The sequence below is a fragment of the Apis cerana genome, linkage group LG9 (assembly GCF_029169275.1).
Source record: "Apis cerana isolate GH-2021 linkage group LG9, AcerK_1.0, whole genome shotgun sequence".
Lineage (NCBI taxonomy): Eukaryota > Metazoa > Arthropoda > Insecta > Hymenoptera > Apidae > Apis > Apis cerana.
This window is the reverse complement of record NC_083860.1, coordinates 5,702,501-5,722,428: the sequence shown is the minus strand read 5'-3', so window position 1 is coordinate 5,722,428 and position 19,928 is coordinate 5,702,501. Positions and strand designations below refer to the sequence as shown.

Genomic DNA, 19,928 nt, shown 5'->3' with positions numbered 1-19,928 from the left:
TTAAATTTATTAATAAATGATATAATTTTCAATTTTTCATTGCATATGCTAATAAAAGAATTATTTTTATTGGAATGAATTATATTTTTTTACTATTAACATATACTATTAATATATATATATATATTCAATCAAATTTTATATATAAAATATATTAATATAATAAGCTTCTTTTATTTAATATTAAATTAAATAACATAATCATATAACATTATAGCTCAAGATTTATATATTTATATTTTATAAATTGAAAATTGGTAAGTTTTTTAAATGTAACATAATGGGATACATTTTGATATTTTTTTCTACATAAGTTGTATTACATAAAAAGATTAACAATTAAATTTATATCTAACATAAATTTTTGTTTTTTATATTTTTAAATTAATGTATATCTTCAGGATTAAACATTCCCTGTAAAGTAAAATTATACATAATATTTAATTAATATTTAATTAATTAATATTCTTTAATTATAAAACAATATAAGAAATAAATATATATGATTTTTAGCATATTACTCATAATATAAATAAAAACACTATAATGTTTCTTGGAGAATAATGCAATTACCATCATCTATTTTGCAAATATATAATTATAAATAATATATTTTACCTTAGCACGCCTTAAAATAGAATCTTTAGTAGCATCATATGGATGATCTTTACTTGGAATTTCTAATACTGATGGTATAGGTTGTGTGTGGCTATCAATTACATGACGGATCATTTCGGCAACCTCAAATATTTTTATAAACATATTAATATAATCATGTTAATTGTTATTATTTAATTACATCATTATATAATTGATTATTAAATTTTAATTCATAAATTTTATATTTTGAAAAAATCATATTTCATTTTTTACTATTAACATATACTATTAAAAATAAAAACAATAAATTTTTTTTAAGAATATAAATAAAAATAATAAATTATATATATATAAATAATTTTATTAATATAAATACTTACATTTTGATTGATAAGTATAATATCAATATCATCTCGTTTAATAAAACGTTTAAATGTATCTTCTATATCACTTACAGCTGTATCTGTAAAATATAAATAAATATATGATAATTTTACATAATATTTTACATAATTTTTAAATCATAATATCAATGAATTATTCATTAAATATTATCGATTATCAATATAATTCAATTTTTTAAAAAACTTTTTCTTGCAAAAGAAATTTGACTTACTTTTATCTACAACCATAAAATTAGGTTGACGATGTTTATTAATCTCGCCAACTCCTCCCAAGAGAAATCCTACACAAGTATCCTAAAATGAAACTTTTATAAATATATTTTAAATAAGATAAATTTATATTTATATATATATATATATATATATATATATTAATTATATATATTAATAATTATTATATTATTTATATATATATTAATATATATTAATACGTAATTTATAATTCAATCACCTCATCTCCTATCACAGCAAGAAGTTTACCTTTCCCCGCGGAATGAAGAGCCATTATTATAAAAAGTCAAAAGTAACAGCAAATTTAAAAAAAGAATTATTAATTTATTAATTCTTGATATGTCAGCTGACGAGTCACACCTACGTATATAAACTATTAAACATCACGTGCTAAACTTGTCCAATTGAAACAGTATAATAACAGAGAATAGGGTATTAAGTTTAAAACAGCAAATTCTGAAATAGATTGATGTATTATCTATAGTATGGTAGATATCTATCAATTCTTTATCTCTTTTTAATATTATCGATCAAGAAAAGATGCAATGATGTAATATAGATAGTATGCATTAAGAGATAATTTCAAAACGTGCTATATAAGATTTCGTTTTTACACATATCGAATTTTTCATTTATTAAGCTGAATTTTTATTGAAATGATTATTTTTAATTATTTTATACATTAATTATTAGGTTAAAATATTTATTATTACATATTATAATAAGCTAAAATTTATTAAAAAAAATCATTCTAAATATATCAACAATTTAAGATAGTTCTTCTATGTACATAAACGTGCGTAACGCATAATATAAGGTTATGTTTCTATATGTGTTAGAACATAAATTCTCATATATATATTTGATATTAATTATATATAACATATATATAAATTGGAAAACGAAAATTTGTGTTAGAGTTTTATGCATTATTCATTATGTTAATATGTAAAAATATAAAAATAAGTGATTAAAAATATTTCTCAAAATTCAATAATAGTTGTTGTGAATTATCATTATTAATTATGTTATTTAGGTTATTATGTTATGGAATTTAAACGTCATTAAAAATTGTGTACATATTTTCATTATTGAATATAATTAAATATGAAAACTCATAGTATATATATCGATTTGTGTTAAATGTAAAAAAAAGTGTGCATCTAATTATCATTTGCTATTAATAAAATCTTTATCTTGTAAGTCATAATTATTACTATGAGTATAACCCTAAGTAAATAATTGTATTGATATTTTATATGTTTTCATGCATATGAAATAATATTCTATTAATTAATTAATACATAGTTTTTAACATATATTTTTAATTTTGTATTTTAGGAATTATATTTTATTAATGTACATATTTCATGACTGAAGTAATATAATTATTAATGAATACTACATAGAGTAACACAAAAAAAATGTCATTTGTGAATGATATTAATATTTATAAAAAGATGGTTTCTGAAGATGTTCAAAAATCATCTACAATAAATGAAACTGCAACAGAATTTATGGTTTTACCTAAATATGAACACACAGAGGAAACATTAGTAATAAAATAATTAATATTTATATATATATAATTATATATAATTATATATATATATATATATATATATTTAAAATTCATATTATATTAATTGTATTTTTAGTTTAATTTTTTTTATTAATTAAAAATATCATATATAGGTTGTTGGTGAAGAAATAATTGTAGATGAAAATATAAATCAAAAAATTTCAGAAGAAGTTATTTGCAAACAGAAAAATACTTCTAAATATTTTGAAGAAAGTATAGATACAACAATGTCTGTAAAATATGCAGAAGATTCTATACCATTATCTACATTAGATACATCTAGACGGAAATGGATTCCTAATGACATCAATAAAGAAGATTTATTGGTAAATATTATTAATGATTAAATATTATTATTATACATTATTATTATTAAACATTTAAAATTATATTAAAAGAGATTATAATATATCAAAATGATAAAAATATTTTTTTATGTTTTTATATTAATTTACATTATAATTTATATATCTTAAATTTAAAAACAATTATAAAAATGAATATTATATTTTTTATTATATATACATATATATATTAATATAATATGATAGTTATCAGAATCAGAAGAAAGTGAAACTGAAATGTATATTAAAGTAATAAATGATGATCAAGATGGAGATGAAGAAACAATAGCTACATTTGTAACTGCTGCTGGTCAACAATTAGCATTGTATGCAGTTGAAGATTCAGAAGAAATTTTTGCTGTAGCAGTTTATGATGAATCTGGTGAACCTCCAACAAATTTTCAATTTCTAATGAAGTATATATATTTATTCATTCATTATGTATTCCATTGATAATATACATGTAATTCAATAATTGTATATAATAGAAATAATAAAATAATTTTATTTACAGAGCGGATGTTGAAAGATTAATAGGTGAAGGTGCAGTTAGAACTGTCAAAAAACCAACACAGATAAGAAAACATTTATTAACTACTCAATCGCCAATATTTTTTCCTAAAAATGAATCGATAGATGATATATTAATGGATAATGAAAATAAAATCATGACAAATGAAAATGGAAAAATTAAAAAAAGAAAAGATGTATTGGAAGAAAATTCAACTTTAATAAAAGATTCTAATTTAAATCTACATAAAAAACGAGTTCCTAATATTATATATACAACAAATGAAAAGCAATCAGATGTAACATATTTAATGATGAGTGATTGTTCTGTAAATATAGGTATGTATTTAAAAATTATAATTATTTTTATATAAGATTATATTTTATTACAGTAAACTTTCAAATATTATAAAAGCATATAAATTTAATAGATAATTCTGAAGAGTGTCAAGATGATGACAAAAGTGATGGTGAATTTATACAACAATCAACTGTACAATATATTTTATTTGAAGGTGATCAATCTGATTCAGAACTAACATTTGATGAAATTCATGAAACTCTTCAAAATTTGAAATCAAATGCAATGAAAAAGCAAATAAATAAAAAAATCATTAGAGATCAAAATAATATTGGAGATATTAAAGGAACTGAATATGAAACTTCAATGTATCAAAATTCTAATGGATCTAATAGAATATCTAATAATATAACAAAAAGAAAATTAAATTTATTAGATAGCCAACAAGAATTATTAGAGACATTAACAGATTCATCAACAGATTTAATATCATGTAGTACAAATTTAGATATATCAAATGGTTCCATTGAATATACATCACCTGAATCATCACAAATACAGTATAAAACTAAGCGATCTCGAAAACAACAATTGATTTCTGTAAATCGTGAAGATTCGGAAATTATTATACAACCAGCATCTCTTTTAACTGAAGAAGACAATAATATTAGAAAAAGAGTAAAACGAAGCAGAAGAGTTGTAGCTCATCCTGGTTATCATCAAAGAAATAATGACTCAAAAAGAATGAAAAAAATTAAACGAAAAGAAGTGGAAATTATTGAAATTGATATTGATGAAGAAGAAAATATTCTGCAATCACAACAGGATGTTGTTGAAATAACTATAGATGATAGTAAAGATAAATATTCTAGTGATAAAGAAAATGAAATTATTATGGTTGGAGATTCCGATGATGAATCACAACAGTCAAATTCAAAAACAATTTTATTACAATGTCAACATTGTTCAAGAAATTTTAGACAACAAAGAGCTCTAGAAACACATTTACGAGTTTGTTCAAAATCACCAGGTAATACCATACGATTTAATGAAAATTTAAAACAAGAAAATGAAACAATTGAAAATACTATTAAAAAACAATATGCTTGTAAAATATGTCAACAAAAATTCGATGTAGTAGTAGCATTAGCACGTCATGTACGTTCAGAACATTCTCAAAGAAAAAAACGTAGGTTCAGTAAATTATCAGTTGAACAATCAACTGAAATTAAAGAAAAGAAAGAACATGCTGAACCAAAAAAACAAATGAGTATAATTAAAAGAATTAAAAAAAAAAGAAATCAACGACCAAATTATACATGGGAAGTAAAAAAATTAAGCTGTTCTGATTGCGGTAGATGGTTTCCTAGTACAGCCTTGTTAAGAGCACATTGTTTACAGCATGGTACAAAAAAATCTGGTAAGATTTTAAATCTTAATGTAATTATAATAATTGTTCAATATATATAATAATTCTATATATAGGATAATTCTCAAATTATTCTTATTTTAAATTAATAATATTTTTATGTAATTATAAATATGAAAATAATTGAAAAATATTTTTTTATAGAACAACAAATTCGCAGATGTCAAATATGTAAGAAAATAATTAGATCTAGATTACTTTTTGTACAACATTTGAAAAAACATAAAAATTTACAAAAAAATACAAAATCTGTGTCAAATATTCAAAAAAAGTTACATACTACCAGGTCAGTGACAAGTAAAATTACAACGCTCAGAAAACGGGGGCGCTCACGAAAATTTTGATCTCTTCAGATATCAAAATGTAAAACTTATAAAAATTGGTGATATATGACAAATATTGTTACTATTTCTTCTAATGTGAAATATGTATAATATAATGTTCTTACTTCCAATAAAAATTGGAAATATTTATATGTTTGATGAAGAAATATCTTTAAATTGCAAATGATAGTAGGTATCTAGTTAAAAATGTATATATTACTTAGATATACTATGTATATTGTCATTTAAGTTTATATCATACAAGTACATTTGCAGCTTAAATTGATTAAAAGACTGACTTCTTTCATTCTTTGATTATAACTTTGAAAAAAATCAAGTGCCGAAAATTAATTAAATTTAAAAAAAATTTTTCCATGTTTAATAAAATATTTAAAATAAATTATATAAGTCAGTCTTTATTCGTAAATTTCACTGATGATCATTGATACTTACTTAATAATATTATTGATTATTGTAAATAAAGTGATTATATTAAAAATATGTATATATTTATTGAAATATTTTCTTTTCATATATACAAATTATTCAATTACTTTTTAATTAAATTTAATTAATATAAATGATGTTTTTTTTTCATAAATTATTATTTATTAATTAAATTAAAATATATATAAAAAAAGCTCAATATATTTTAAATTTTGAAATATATCAAGAAAATTATAAATTCAAAAAAACTTATAAATTTACATTTATATAATATACAATATAATGTAATATACAATAATATACAATAATATAAAATTTTTTATACAATATATAAAAATATATACATATACGTATATAAGTTTTATTACATTTATTATTAAGTTTAATGTTTCGATATTTGTATTATATTTTTGAGTATATACAAAAATATTTAAAAATTTACAATATTAGAAAGTATATACTTTTGTTTCCAATAATTTTTAAAAAAAGAATAATTATTAATCATATTATTTAATATATGATAATTTATATCATACTTTAATTTATTCCTTCAGTCACTTTTATATATATATATATATATATAAAATATATATATATTAAATATATATATAAAATATATATATATTAAATATATATATAAAAGTTTATAAATATTAAAAATTATGATTTTTATTTTCAAGAATTTTCAAAGGAATAATTATTTTAATATAAGTTTTAAATAAATAATAATTTATTATATACGTGATTGTTATATAAAAGTAATACATAAATATACAGAGTGTTAATATATTCGTGAGACTTAAAGAGTTTGTAATTATTTTTTATAATTTTTGAAATAGATAAGTATGTATATAGTAACACTTTTCTTTATTGTTTGTGTATTTTTCATTATCTAAATTGCTAATAACTTATTTATAAATAGATTAGTATATATGTGTGTGTAAACATACATTAAATGCTGCTTTTCTTATACGATCAAATGTTTATTACATGTCAATATAATGCATTAATAGTGTACTATTTTTTAGTGTAATATTTTTAAATTTTTAAATTCAAACAAAAATAAAAGAAAATGAAACAATTTTATTTTGTTATTAGAGTTAAATTAGTTAAAAATGGATGTTGTTAAGAAAAAAAAAACTATACAAAAAATCGAAAAGAATACCAATAATAATAGTGAACCAGAAAGTAGCAGTAATGAATTAAAATTAAATACAAAGTGGAATATTAAAGATAAAAAAATATTGTTAGAAGCATTACAAAAATATGGATCTGAAAATATTGACGCTATATCAAAAATGTTACCAAATATATCTTTAGAAGATATTAAATCGACAATTTCTAAATATTCTGAAATAGCAAAAAATCTGTATGAAGAAGAATTATTAAACAAATGGCTAAAATGTGGATTGTATCAACCTGAGGACAGTCTCATACCAGAAGCATTATTATTTATACAATTATTTGAAAATCATCCATCTCCTTCTGAATTAGAAGGTTATGATATCAGGTATATATATATGTGTGTGTATATAATATAAATTAATATAAATTATATAAATATAAATTATAATATAAATAATATATGTTAATATAAATTAATATATGTAATACAAAATAATATATAATATTAATAATTATGTTATTTTTATAGATCAATATATAATTTCCTTTATCGCTCATGTTTTGAACAATCATCATATTTTGATTTATCACCAAAAGATAGAGATTTGTTATGTTTTTTAATATCAAAAATAGAACAAAAGATATGGCCAAAATGTAAAACAGATATTTGGGAATATGTTGGCAAAGTTTATAATAGAAGAAATATAAAAAAAGTATATCCAGGGAAAAAAGGACATTTATTGTAATATTGTAGTTATAATTTTTTATACATTTATGTTTAATAATAATTCAATAAATATTATAACATATTTAAAATTTTAATATATTTCTTTGATAAAAATAGATTTTTTTGTTTATACATAACACAAGTATCAATTTCAAATAATGAAATAATTTAATTTATTTTATGTAATAAAATTATGGAAAATTATATTTTGTGATAAAGATTATTTTATAAATCATATAAGATAATAAAAATGAGATGTTGATTTCAAAGAATTAACATTAATAAACATTGAAATATCATTTTACATTATAAATAGTAATATAATATTAATATAATTATTTTTTGTATGTATTATACATATTATAATCTAAAATTCTTTTATATATTTTGTAAAAAAATTTTTTGCAATTGTATAATTTACATACATAAATGTTAATGATATATATATTAAATATTAATATATAAATATTAAAATTATATAATTATAAAAATTATATAATATTAAAATTAAAATATAGATTAGATTACTTTTGAAATAATATAAATGCATAAATGAAAATTAATTAAAATAAAGTGTACAAAAGATAAAATATACTCTTTTGCTTTAATATACATAGAATGTAAAGTAAAATTTAAAATACATTAACTTGCAACATATAACATTTATTTATACTTACTAAAGCAATATAATTTATATATGCATACAATATATACATATTTGTATGCATATATAAATTATAGATGATTAGTTTTATAATATGTATCTACATATATTTTTCACATTAAAAGGATAAAATAAAAGAAGATAAAATAAAAATTACTATTATATTGCTTTATACAAGTTCAAAAATGATTAAGATATTTAAAAATTTTGAACATTGATAAAAATTTGTTAATTATTAAATAGTAATTAATTTTTTAATATTTCCCATGCATCATCTTCCAATTTTGTATTCCAATTAGATACATGATTATCAATATCAAAATTGATTAATGTTTCTTCTTTGTCTCTGGATTTTCTTGGAAGGGATTTTGAATCTGTTATTTCATTATTTTGTTTTGTATCATTATCCCAATGCCATTCACAATTAGAAGAATTTGCAGTTGATACATCATTTCTAAAATAATAATTATGAAATCACATTTATTTATTTAATAAATTAAAATTATTTAATTCTTAATAATTATAATATTAAATAATATTTTAATTTAATTTTATAATTTAGTATTTTATAATTTCAATAATAAAACTATTATTAACTCACTTGGACTGTAATGATTTCATTAAATAAGGTTTTTGAGAATGATATTGTGATACATTTTGATAGATTGTGGAAGAACTTTGATAATGTTCTTGTGAATTATATTGATTTTGTTCAATTGAATTTGTTCCACCAATATCACCCCATCCTCTTCTTCCTAAATCTCCAACCTGTTTTAATTATTTAAATAATCAATTAATAATAATAATAATAATAATAATAATAATAATAATAATAATAATAATAATAATAATAATAATAATAATAACAACAACAACAACAACAACAACAACAACAACAACAACAATAATAATAATAATCTAGTTATATCAAATAACATAAGGATTTATTTGTTATAATATTAATCAAGTTAAATTTTTATAATTTATATGCATTATTAATAATGATTTTGTAGCAAACATCTATCTACCTTAGCAGCTATATTATTAGCTTGAGTTCCAACTTCTTCCCAAAAAGTACCATCACGTACCTAACCAAAACAAAATAAAACAAAAAAGAAAAAATAATTGCTCACTGAAAAATAATTTTTTACTAAATATAAATTTCCTAATATATATAAACATAAATATTAAATGCAAAATAAATAATTACTATAAAATTTCTTTAATAATAACTATTGATAATATGAAAGATAATGATAATGTGAATATTTTATATTAAAATATTAAATATTATCATATATATACATATACCTTTTGTATAGCTAATTCTCCAGTTCTAATGGCATTTTCTGTAGCTTTGCTTGCTATTTTTGATGCTGATGAAGAAAGTATTGACCAACCCTAAAATATTTAGTACGATAGATTTTATGTCTAAATATATATTTATAAATATAATTAGTTATCTTACACTCGCTAAGGAAGATACTGCATTGTCAAAAAATTCTTGTGATGAACTTTTAGGTGGTGGATTCATTTGATAACCAAATCCTCCATATTTACCACCCTGATTAGGTGGAATATTGCTTTAAAAATATTAATAAAATTGTTATTTAAAATGTTATTTAAAATATTTAATTATATTTATTTTTTTATTATTAATTATATTAATATTTTTATTATTATTAATTACATTATTATTTTTATTATTAATTATATTAAATTTAAAAAACATTAGTAAAAGTAATCAAAAATTTAATCAAAACTTACTCTGGACGATTGGCATTTTCATTTTGTTTTTTTGCAAAAAATGCTTCTGCTTGAGACTTATAATTATTTAAATTAAAATTTTGATAAGAATTTGATAAATCACTTTGATATGAAGAATAATCTTGTTGATTTTCTGAATATATTGAAGATTGAAAATCTTTAGCTATAGATGTAGTTGGGCTCCAATTTTCTCCACGTGCTAATGTTGCAATCTAATTGTTTAAATAAAATAAATTTCTTTGCAAATGTATTAAAAACATTATTACTAATTATTAACAATATTACTAATTAATATTTCATATATTATATAATATTTATATTTGAATAATATGTAAATTAATTAGAAAGTTATTTCAAAAATATACTTGTTTAAATCTATAATTAATGTTATATTTTTTTTTTATAATATAATTTCATTTTAAAATTTTATACTTCATAATAAAAAAAAATAAAAAAATTGTGATTAAAAGTAATGAAATACATTTACCTTATCTTTATATAATGCTGCTGCTTTAGTATTATATTTTTGTGTTATTGACATATTATCATTCCAATCAGGCTGTAATTCAAAGAATTCACGAGCATTTTTATTTCCACCAACTTTCATTTTTTCTAATTCTAAATCTTTCCATTTATCCATAGAAATAGATCGAACAAATGATAAATGAACACCAAGTCCTCTATGTTTGCCTGAGCATTCAAGACAAATCCATATGCCATATGTGACAGAAACCCATTGAGGATTATGAGTTCCACATTCAAAACATTTCTGTAAAAAGACAATTAACAATTAACAATGGAATCTTATGAAAAAAAAATAAAATAGATATATTACATTATTTTCGTCTTTTGGTTTAAGTTCACTTAAAATTCTTCGAGTTCGTGGACTAGCCATATTTTTTCATTAAAACTCAAATGAAATCGAGTTTAATATTTAATTTTTAAAAATCCACCATATTATATTTATCAATCTTTTGATTTCCAATTTTTCATAGATAATAAGTAAATAGCAAAAATAATTCTAATATATTAATTTCAAATTCTATCATATGAATAAAATAAAAGTATTATTTATATGTAACCAAATTGTACATAATGTTATAAAGTTTAAGGAACTAATCATTTCATGGAATATTTTATTTTATATGATAGAAGAGAACCAATACGCAATGACTAAAAATTCAAGTAACCTATGTTTCTAAAATATCCCACTAAAGAGCGCTAAATACCAATCTTATTTTTTATGGATAAATAGAAATAAAAATATTTATGTACATGTGTGTATATATATATATATAAATATATATATATATATTATAATTATTTTAAAATTTTTTATTTTTTTGATTTTAATTAATATATATTATTTGTATTTACATGTTAAATTCACTTATCTTCTAAAATATATATAATATATAAAAATATATAACATTTAAACAATAATAAATTAATAATTATTTTTTATTTTATTATAAAAATTCATAAACAAATTTTTTTTGAATTATAATATAAATTTAAATTATTAACTAAGAAAAAATGATTAAACTTATACATGAAATTGTATAATAAACATTATAAATACATTATTCATTCTACCAATCAAATAAGATAGTATTTGCTTCATGTAAACGAACTTATTCATTAGAAAAGCGCATGCGCAACCCCACCCACTGTTCATGACAAATGCAACTTTTACTTCCGGTTGACTTCAGCTTCTGCATAAGGTTTTTTGGATTTAGCAGTATTCTTGCGTGGTGCTTCTGTTATCCTACGTCATCCGTGATTTTTCTCAGCTGCATTTGCACTTTGCAGTTCTATATCTCCCGGGGATATATTTTGTTTGTCGTATGTCCATCCAGAATCTCAACACATTCGGTAAATATTATATTTTCTGTTTTGAAGTACTGATCATATTGCAAGATAGTTTTATCAAAATGGCGATGGCGTCTTTTGCTTGCATCATAGTACGCAATTAATATTTAATATTTTTTTTCATTTTTATTTCTAAAATTATTTTTTTTCGAAAAAAATCAATTAAATATAAAAATGAATAAGTTTTAATATAATATGGATTATTTGGTTTTTTTTCAGACCCCTTTGCAGATGCAATCAAGGGTTCAGATGATGATGTCCAAGACGGTCTCGTGCATATAAGGATTCAACAACGGAATGGTCGGAAGACCTTAACAACAGTACAAGGACTTTCATCTGAATATGACTTGAAGAAAATAGTAAGAGCATGTAAAAAGGTAATGAAATTATATTTGCTTCGCAATTGTGTATAACTAAATCTTTTGTCAGTGTCAGATACTATGCTAAAAATAGAACTGATGCAAATAAATGTTCAAAGTTAAAATTTAATTACAACTAAAAATGATATTTTATTTTATTATATTATAAATATATTTATAGTATATATAATTTCTTTATAAGATGTATATTTATTACATTTATTAAAAATAAATTTTTAATCACAAAATATTATATTTGATGTAAAAGCATAAATAGATATAATTATTTAACTTTAATTTATTTTTTATTTATTTTTTATTTATTATTTATTTATTATTAAGAAAATAAATATAAGTTTAATTTTCATATGAAAAAATTTTTTAAATTTATATTTATAATATATTTTTAATATATATATTAAAAATAATATTCATGAAGTAATTATATGATTCAAATCAATAAATAGAAGTGAATTCAAAATTATTTATATGAATAATTTTTTTCAGTATTATATTATTCAGTATTATATTCAGTATTATATAATTTTATTGAATAAAATTAATATTTTTATTTATATTAATTTTATTATAATATTTAATTATTTTAAGAATAGCATGCATATAATGAAAAATTTAATTTTTAAATATTAATTTATAATTAAAATAATCCATTTTTTTGAAATATGAATATAATTATAAATTTTATCAATTTTAACGGAGACAATTGTACAAAGTAGAAAATTTAAATTTAATTTAATTTGATTTTATTTTCTATATTTCAAATATTTTTTATTTTATTATATAAATATTTATAAATAAAATAAGAACAAAATAATAAATATAATAAAAATAATAAAAATATAATAAAAAAAGGGCAAAATAAAATTGTTGTTTTTAGGAGTTCGCCTGCAATGGGACAGTAATCGAACACCCGGAGTACGGAGAGGTGTTGCAGCTGCAGGGGGACCAGCGAGAAAATATATGCCAGTGGCTAACAAAGTCAGGTCTAGCCAAACCTGACCAACTCAAAGTCCATGGTTTTTAACCAACAAACACCCATGCCACTATCTAAGAACACTCCACCTTCATTAACACCTTATCATCTTAAATTATCTGTATCAGTCACTAATACTTGTTGATACATCGTGAGATATCCTATTATATACACATATATATTTCAATAAAAAATATATAACAGTAACGATATAGGCACAATATTCTAATCAGACATTTGTAAGATTGTAGGAAGCAATATTTTACAGCCTTATGTTAGGTAATTCATTAAACTCATCACGTTTTAAAGTAGTAGTGATAACTAATTAGTAATTTGAGAAAATACTTATACAAGGAATAGATACACATAGCAACGGATGGCTCTTCTTTTTGGAATTATTAGGTAGTATGTATCTCGGCGCTATAGATGTGTTCAGAGAGAAAGAGGAAAGGAGAGAAAGAGATATATATTAAAAAAAGAATTATTTTAGGCACTGGATTGGCTTATTGTATGTAATGCTGAATGCTTTGTTTTGTTTATACAGTAAGGTAACAGGCCTGGTTTTTATATTATCATCTCCAAGTTTTGTGCCTTTACTTCCATATTGATTGTATTATTTATTGAAAGGATCATCTTTTATTGTAATGGATTTATTTTGAAGGAGAATTGCCAATCTTTTTTTTTTGAAACAGTATTGACAAAATCAATTGTTTTCAATAAAAATGTGGCTGTATTAAATAAATGGTAATTCACCACTATTTTGACTTCTACCTATTTTTTTCCATGTAACTTCAATGAAAAATATTTTTAAGTTAAATAAATAGTACAATAGAAAATGTATCTTAATATTTGAAAATTTATATTAAAAATTTAAATTTTTAAATGTTAATATTTAATAATAAATTTTATTAAATTCTTAAAAATAATTTAGATTATAAAATCATTTTTTTAAAATTAATTTTAATTCTTTTTAGATTTAATTATTGTAAAAAACTATATATAATATATAAATTTGATTATTTATCATAATAATTTATTATTTATATTTTAATAAAGAAAACATAAGAAAATATGATTACATAAATGAAAAAATATTTATAAATCTTTTTTTTTGTAATTATGTAAATGCGTCAATGAATGCTTTTATTTATTAAGTTTAGGTTAAGCATAATATATATTTAATTAGTTATTAATAATATATAATAAAATTATTAAAATTAACGATTTTAATTTATACATATTTACTAATATATTAATATAAAAATTAATATATAAAATTTCAATTAAGTGTCAAGTCTATTACTTGATTATTTTTAAAAATTTAAATTTACCGGGCATAAATCATAGTAATCTAACCACCAGATATCACTGTAGTCGAGCAACATATTTACGACCCATAATGCACTGAGCTACGGCATGTGCCTTTCTGTGTCGGCCATTTTGTAGTTTCCTTGAGAAATTGTGTTGAGTTGATTCATCTTCTCGGTAAGAATTTTATAAAATTCTAAAACGGCGCGACTCACATTGATCCAAATGATGTAGAGGATTGAGGGCAGATGCTTATGGCTAACTATTCATAGCTTGAGAACGAGGAATAAGGTTGCGTTTTTTGCGCACAACCGTGTGCGCTCACGGTACTTACACCCGAAGAACGAGCCAGTAAACGAAGCTGCCGAGAACACCTATTGATAAAGGCACATGGAATCCGGGATTGTTTCGGGATGAATGGTGATTTCGGTAACGATATACGATACGCATAAGTGTACTGTCCAAGTGGTTGTCACCATATCTGCGTGCGTGAACGTGTTGGCCCGGCCAACGTCTCGCTCTATATTTGGCTAATCGCATCCAACATATTGCATATCTTGCCTTTTCAAAATTTTTACTTTTCATGCCGTAACCTTTTCCAAAGAACTATATCAGAAGGATACAATGTGACGTTTAAGTGTGAATGCTTGACGATTGCACATTGATATTGAACAAGACCAAATCTTAGCATGTGGCACGGTTTGTACGATCAACATTCAATTTTATCTTTCAACAAAGTCAGTGAAACAATTTATTTTCTATTATAATTTAAAACTTTTTTTGTATTATTTCTTGTTGTATATATAAAATTAAAACATAATTATTTAAAAAGAGTTGTTTCACATAAATATAAAAAATCTAGAATTTCTATTTTTATATTTCTCTTTTTATGATTCGTTGAGATTTCATGTAAATAAATTTGTATAATTTGAATTCGTGTACATATATGCATTTCGGCATGCACATACACGCCCGCGCGCGCGCGCGCACATATAGGCAACATGTACGCATCATGCACGAACTATATGGCTATTGAACATAAGTACACGCGCGCGCATCATACGTGCGGAACTTATACATCTATACAGCCGTGTCATATATATACGAATTCAATTGTGTGTGTGATGTATGTATGTACAAGTATATATAGAAACTACAAATGTATTACATCAGCTAATGTATTATGCATATTACATATGTTTAATCATATTTTTGAAACTATTTTTCTAATAGAGTAGTTCAATAATTAAAATTTTAGTATTAAATTTTATGTGAATTTATAAAAACTATTAAAAATTATTTGAAAGTTATATGTTTAAGAAAAGTTGAATTATAATTATTTTACATGATTACAAATAATATTAATGTTTTTAATATAATATGATAATATAAATATGTTTTTAATATAATAATTAATTTTTGGAGTGTAAAAAAGCAAAAGGTCACTTTTCAAGGTTATTGATTTCTTTGATTATTTATAAAATATGAATCTAATATTAATTGGAATATAAAAATTATAAAAAATATATATTTTTTTTTTTTTTATTTTATTTTTCTTATATCATAAATATATTATGAATATTTATTTAATATTATTTGATATGGTTTTGTTATTAATATATTTGTGATATATTGAATTATGATTATTAGATGAGATTTTATTTTGAATTTATTATTTAAATATTTATTAAAATATTTAAAATAAAATTCTTTATTTATATATAAATAAAGTTAAAATAAGTTTAAATAAGTCACTAATTAAATTATATGTTACATGTTACAATATGTAAGTATATTATGAATTAGGGATTAATTGATTTTTAACATATAATAATATGTTATATATTTTTGATGTTAATTGTATTTTGTATTTTTTATAGGGTACGTGTACATGAATGGGGACATTGGGAAGCTCCCACCAGGGGCGGTATATCCAGCCACCCCTGAACCTTTGGGTTCTGTTGGGGGTGCACTTGGAAGTACTGCATCCAATTTGGAATATAACATCATGAACGGTGTTCCAAGTGGAAATGAATTGATATTGGAGGCGGGTGTTGGTAATTTAGAACCTCCACTGCAACATGCTATAGGTATAGGGGCTGCAGGTTATGGTCCAGTGGATGTTGCTCCTTTAGGTGATGTGCCAAATCAACCTGCTCCAATGGGTGACTTGTCTGCCCCTGGTATACCATTGGAACAACTTAAACAAATGCTCTCTTCACAACTTGAATATTATTTCTCCAGGTAAAACTTAATTTAATTTTAATATCATATAAAATTTTATTGATTATTGCTAATTTAATTTGTTGCAATATTTTTTATAGTTTAATATAGTTATTAATTCTGAATTTTGTATTTAGATATAAAATATAATAGATATAATAATATTTTTATAAAATATTTTTCATTTGTTATTATTTTTTATAATCAATATAAAACTAAGTTAAAACATATTTATCACATGATTTTTAATATATATATTTTATTATAATAATTATATTTTATATTTATTATAAAATTATATTTTTATTTTGAAAATTTATTATAATTTAAGTTTTTAAGTAATATTTTTAGGAAGAATATAACATAAAAATTTAATTTTAATAATTAATATCTCTTTGGTATGTGATTATTCATTTTATTTTTTTTTCTCTTTTTTTTTTAGAGAAAACTTAGCTAATGATACATATTTATTATCACAAATGGATAATGATCAATATGTACCAATATGGACAGTAGCTAATTTCAATCAAGTAAAAAAATTAACAAAAGATATAAAACTTATAACAGAGGTTCTTAGAGAATCTCCAAATGTACAAGTTGATGAAGAGGGTCAGAAAGTAAGACCTAATCATAAACGATGCATTGTAATTCTTCGTGAAATACCAGATAGTACACCATTGGAAGATGTAAAAGTAAGAAAAACATATATAAATAATATTATTTTTTTTAAATATTATTTTTTTTATATATTTATACAATATATTTTTTATTTATATAATTAGAAATATATACTGAAATAGAAAATCTAAACAGATAAATGTAATTATTATTATAATAATAATATTTTTATTTGATAAATATGTATTTATATTTTGTATTTATATTTATATTTCTATTTCTATATTTATATTTCTATAACTTTAAAAATTAATTATTTTATTATAATCGATTTGTTGTATATTTTCTATGAATATCAATGATTTTGAATTTCAGAATTTATTCTCTGGAGAAGGATGTCCAAGGTTTATTTCATGTGAATTTGCCCATAACAGTTCTTGGTATGTAACTTTTGAATCTGATGAAGATGCTCAAAAGGCCTATAGGTTTTTACGTGAAGAAGTTCGGGAATTTCAGGTATTTAATTATAAATATTTTTTTAAATACTAATTGTAAAAATTGTTGAAAAATATTTCAGAAACATATTATTTAATTATTTAAATTAATAATTCTATATTTATATTTTGCTAAATGATAGTTTTAAATGATAATAAAAAATATTTATGTGTATATAAATATATGTATGTTTAATTAAATGAATTAATATAATATAAATTAAATTAATTTCATATTAAATTAGAATAATTTTTATGTGACGTAATTTATTTATATATTAAATAAATATAAATAATAAACAATATATTATAAATATATTATAAGTTTTTTTTGTTTTATGATTTTATGAATTAATATTAATACATATTATATATAATTTAGGGAAAGCCAATAATGGCTAGAATCAAAGCTAAACCAATGAATAGGCTACCAATCCCAGCAGTTGCTAATGTGGGTGGAATTAAAAATGGTTATAGAACACCGCCACCACCACCTGTTTATGATCCAAATAGTTATACAGCTGGTCAGCAACGTTTTCTTTATACAAATGGCACTACTATGCCACAAACTACTATGCCAGCATATGCCAATCAGGTTCATGTATATGTAAGTAAAAATATCTATTCTATAATTTCACAAGAAAAAAATGTATAGTATAATTAAATTTATTATTTTTAAAAATGTGATTACAATTTATGAAGAAATGAAAATAGAAAAATTCATTCTCATTTTAGTGAATATTGTTTAAATTTTAATATTTATAGATATTAATATTTAAATATTTTTTTTTAGATTTTGTAGAATTACTATTAATTATTAAAATATTTTTAGATTCAAATATTTCAAATTGTATTAGAATTTTTTAAATATTTAAAACTTAAACAATTTTATATATCTTTTGTAGCATCAACCATTTTATCCTCCTGGAATGATGCCTTGGGGACCTGCAAGTCCTGCTTATTTTGATATGTCAGGTGTTTTCATGAATGGTATTACACCACATAATACATTTAAACCACAGAATGCAAGATATAATCCTCGTCACAGGTATTAATATGATTAATTTATAATAACATAGAAATATATATTAATTTTTTATTATAAAAATTGCATTTTTTCATGAAAAAAATATAGCAAAATAATTCATAATAAATAATATTTAGTATTTTAATATATTTTATATTGTTATTTTTTCAAAATTTATTTTATATACATATACATGTGACACAGAAAGCAAAGAAATGGATCTGAAAGACCAGGCTTGATGGATAGTGGTAACATGGTGCCAATGGGACGCACTTCACATCCACCTATAAGTGGGGCACCAATATCTTTAGGAGCAACAGTTCCGACATTTACTTCAAGCTTGCCTACAGTGAAACCAACTTCTTCCTACCAAACTGGCACAAAGTTCCATTCCTCACATACAATTGTAGCAACTGGAGAGACTCACTATAATAGCAGTCACACAAAAGGATCCCAAGAAAATGACACTCAAACTCTAGACTCTGGAGTACAATTTCCGCGTCATCGTATGCATCGTAGGACCAAAGACCAAGAGTCATTATCAAAGGCTAATAGTAGCCCCTTACCGTCAATCAGAGA

The 19,928-nt window shown here is 21.3% G+C and overlaps 6 protein-coding genes across 24 annotated transcripts in view; 4 read left to right on the top strand and 2 right to left on the bottom strand.

The window, feature by feature from the left end:
* Positions 1 to 154: 154 nt before the first annotated feature.
* On the bottom strand, positions 155 to 1,597 carry LOC133666660 (V-type proton ATPase subunit F). Of its 2 annotated transcripts, XM_062079136.1 has the most exons (5): positions 1,456 to 1,597; positions 1,217 to 1,298; positions 981 to 1,063; positions 619 to 741; positions 155 to 414 (listed from the first exon to the last, which is right to left on the bottom strand). In XM_062079136.1, the coding sequence occupies exons 1-5, from the start codon at positions 1,507 to 1,509 to the stop codon at positions 385 to 387; spliced, it is 372 nt and encodes a 123-aa protein (XP_061935120.1). In that variant the 5' UTR covers positions 1,510 to 1,597; the 3' UTR covers positions 155 to 384. The 2 variants fall into 2 exon arrangements, with proteins under 2 accessions (XP_061935120.1, XP_061935119.1); XM_062079135.1 differs by having other exon boundaries at positions 155 to 741.
* LOC107994216 (uncharacterized) lies at positions 1,587 to 6,223 on the top strand. 4 transcript variants are annotated; one of them, XM_062079119.1, is made up of 7 exons: positions 2,214 to 2,434; positions 2,577 to 2,791; positions 2,931 to 3,143; positions 3,369 to 3,577; positions 3,676 to 4,010; positions 4,103 to 5,392; positions 5,546 to 6,223. In XM_062079119.1, exons 2-7 carry the CDS (start codon positions 2,660 to 2,662, stop codon positions 5,743 to 5,745), a joined length of 2,379 nt encoding a protein of 792 aa, XP_061935103.1. In that variant the 5' UTR covers positions 2,214 to 2,434; positions 2,577 to 2,659; the 3' UTR covers positions 5,746 to 6,223. The 4 variants fall into 4 exon arrangements, with proteins under 4 accessions (XP_061935105.1, XP_061935104.1, XP_061935103.1 ...); XM_062079121.1 differs by lacking the exons at positions 2,214 to 2,434; positions 2,577 to 2,791 and adding an exon at positions 1,587 to 1,723; XM_062079120.1 differs by lacking the exons at positions 2,214 to 2,434; positions 2,577 to 2,791 and adding an exon at positions 1,894 to 2,031.
* Positions 6,224 to 6,803: 580 nt separating this feature from the next.
* LOC107996061 (uncharacterized) lies at positions 6,804 to 8,112 on the top strand. Of its 2 annotated transcripts, XM_062079134.1 has the most exons (3): positions 6,804 to 7,014; positions 7,270 to 7,681; positions 7,826 to 8,112. In XM_062079134.1, the coding sequence occupies exons 2-3, from the start codon at positions 7,287 to 7,289 to the stop codon at positions 8,040 to 8,042; spliced, it is 612 nt and encodes a 203-aa protein (XP_061935118.1). In that variant the 5' UTR covers positions 6,804 to 7,014; positions 7,270 to 7,286; the 3' UTR covers positions 8,043 to 8,112. The 2 variants fall into 2 exon arrangements, with proteins under 2 accessions (XP_061935118.1, XP_016909454.1); XM_017053965.3 differs by having other exon boundaries at positions 6,810 to 7,681.
* A 722-nt stretch (positions 8,113 to 8,834) lies between these two features.
* LOC107994289 (ADP-ribosylation factor GTPase-activating protein 1) lies at positions 8,835 to 11,840 on the bottom strand. Of its 2 annotated transcripts, none has more exons than XM_017051155.3 (8): positions 11,290 to 11,840; positions 10,942 to 11,223; positions 10,455 to 10,666; positions 10,156 to 10,270; positions 9,999 to 10,088; positions 9,716 to 9,775; positions 9,289 to 9,455; positions 8,835 to 9,141 (listed from the first exon to the last, which is right to left on the bottom strand). In XM_017051155.3, the coding sequence occupies exons 1-8, from the start codon at positions 11,347 to 11,349 to the stop codon at positions 8,934 to 8,936; spliced, it is 1,194 nt and encodes a 397-aa protein (XP_016906644.1). In that variant the 5' UTR covers positions 11,350 to 11,840; the 3' UTR covers positions 8,835 to 8,933. The 2 variants fall into 2 exon arrangements, with proteins under 2 accessions (XP_016906644.1, XP_016906807.1); XM_017051318.3 differs by having other exon boundaries at positions 11,645 to 11,663.
* Positions 11,841 to 12,104: 264 nt separating this feature from the next.
* Positions 12,105 to 14,437, top strand: LOC107993617 (eukaryotic translation initiation factor eIF1). Its single transcript, XM_017050132.2, has 3 exons — positions 12,105 to 12,329; positions 12,546 to 12,703; positions 13,584 to 14,437. The coding sequence occupies exons 1-3, from the start codon at positions 12,302 to 12,304 to the stop codon at positions 13,728 to 13,730; spliced, it is 333 nt and encodes a 110-aa protein (XP_016905621.1). The 5' UTR covers positions 12,105 to 12,301; the 3' UTR covers positions 13,731 to 14,437.
* A 458-nt stretch (positions 14,438 to 14,895) lies between these two features.
* The window catches only part of LOC107993141 (la-related protein Larp4B), a 14,152-nt gene continuing 9,119 nt past the window's right edge, over positions 14,896 to 19,928 (top strand). For 3 of the 13 annotated variants that reach the window (XR_009831095.1, XM_062079131.1, XM_062079127.1), the window contains exons 1-7: positions 15,047 to 15,164; positions 16,868 to 17,231; positions 17,653 to 17,902; positions 18,204 to 18,344; positions 18,705 to 18,929; positions 19,228 to 19,370; positions 19,554 to 19,928. The exon at positions 19,554 to 19,928 is cut by the window's right edge and continues 462 nt beyond it. Coding sequence is in view for 8 of the 13 variants with exons in the window: in XM_062079131.1 (XP_061935115.1) it covers positions 16,879 to 17,231; positions 17,653 to 17,902; positions 18,204 to 18,344; positions 18,705 to 18,929; positions 19,228 to 19,370; positions 19,554 to 19,928 (1,487 nt within the window). In the remaining 5 variants the exon portion in view is untranslated. Of the gene's footprint in view, positions 15,687 to 16,867; positions 17,232 to 17,652; positions 17,903 to 18,203; positions 18,345 to 18,704; positions 18,930 to 19,227; positions 19,371 to 19,553 lie in introns of all 13 variants that reach the window. The other 10 variants (XM_062079128.1, XM_062079124.1, XR_009831094.1 and 7 more) reach the window with 6 other exon arrangements.

What these genes read in the sequence shown, in the direction of transcription:
- LOC133666660 (XM_062079135.1), bottom strand. Translation starts at nt 1,509, where the DNA reads ATGGCTCTTCATTCCGCGGGGAAAGGTAAACTTCTTGCTGTGATAGGA. An exon ending in TTTTATGGTTGTAGATAAAA is followed by an intron (nt 1,064 to 1,216) that starts GTAAGTCAAATT and finishes TATATTTTACAG; the next exon opens with ATACAGCTGTAAGTGATATA. An exon ending in TTATACTTATCAATCAAAAT is followed by an intron (nt 742 to 980) that starts GTAAGTATTTAT and finishes AAAATATTTGAG; the next exon opens with GTTGCCGAAATGATCCGTCA.
- LOC107994216 (XM_062079119.1), top strand. Translation starts at nt 2,660, where the DNA reads ATGTCATTTGTGAATGATATTAATATTTATAAAAAGATGGTTTCTGAA. An exon ending in TCAATAAAGAAGATTTATTG is followed by an intron (nt 3,144 to 3,368) that starts GTAAATATTATT and finishes ATAATATGATAG; the next exon opens with TTATCAGAATCAGAAGAAAG. An exon ending in TGATTGTTCTGTAAATATAG is followed by an intron (nt 4,011 to 4,102) that starts GTATGTATTTAA and finishes TAAATTTAATAG; the next exon opens with ATAATTCTGAAGAGTGTCAA.
- LOC107996061 (XM_062079134.1), top strand. Translation starts at nt 7,287, where the DNA reads ATGGATGTTGTTAAGAAAAAAAAAACTATACAAAAAATCGAAAAGAAT. An exon ending in TTAGAAGGTTATGATATCAG is followed by an intron (nt 7,682 to 7,825) that starts GTATATATATAT and finishes TTATTTTTATAG; the next exon opens with ATCAATATATAATTTCCTTT.
- LOC107994289 (XM_017051155.3), bottom strand. Translation starts at nt 11,349, where the DNA reads ATGGCTAGTCCACGAACTCGAAGAATTTTAAGTGAACTTAAACCAAAA. An exon ending in GAGAATTAGCTATACAAAAG is followed by an intron (nt 9,776 to 9,998) that starts GTATATGTATAT and finishes TGTTTTGGTTAG; the next exon opens with GTACGTGATGGTACTTTTTG. An exon ending in CTAATAATATAGCTGCTAAG is followed by an intron (nt 9,456 to 9,715) that starts GTAGATAGATGT and finishes TAATTAAAACAG; the next exon opens with GTTGGAGATTTAGGAAGAAG.
- LOC107993617 (XM_017050132.2), top strand. Translation starts at nt 12,302, where the DNA reads ATGTCCATCCAGAATCTCAACACATTCG. An exon ending in CCAGAATCTCAACACATTCG is followed by an intron (nt 12,330 to 12,545) that starts GTAAATATTATA and finishes GTTTTTTTTCAG; the next exon opens with ACCCCTTTGCAGATGCAATC. An exon ending in TAGTAAGAGCATGTAAAAAG is followed by an intron (nt 12,704 to 13,583) that starts GTAATGAAATTA and finishes TGTTGTTTTTAG; the next exon opens with GAGTTCGCCTGCAATGGGAC.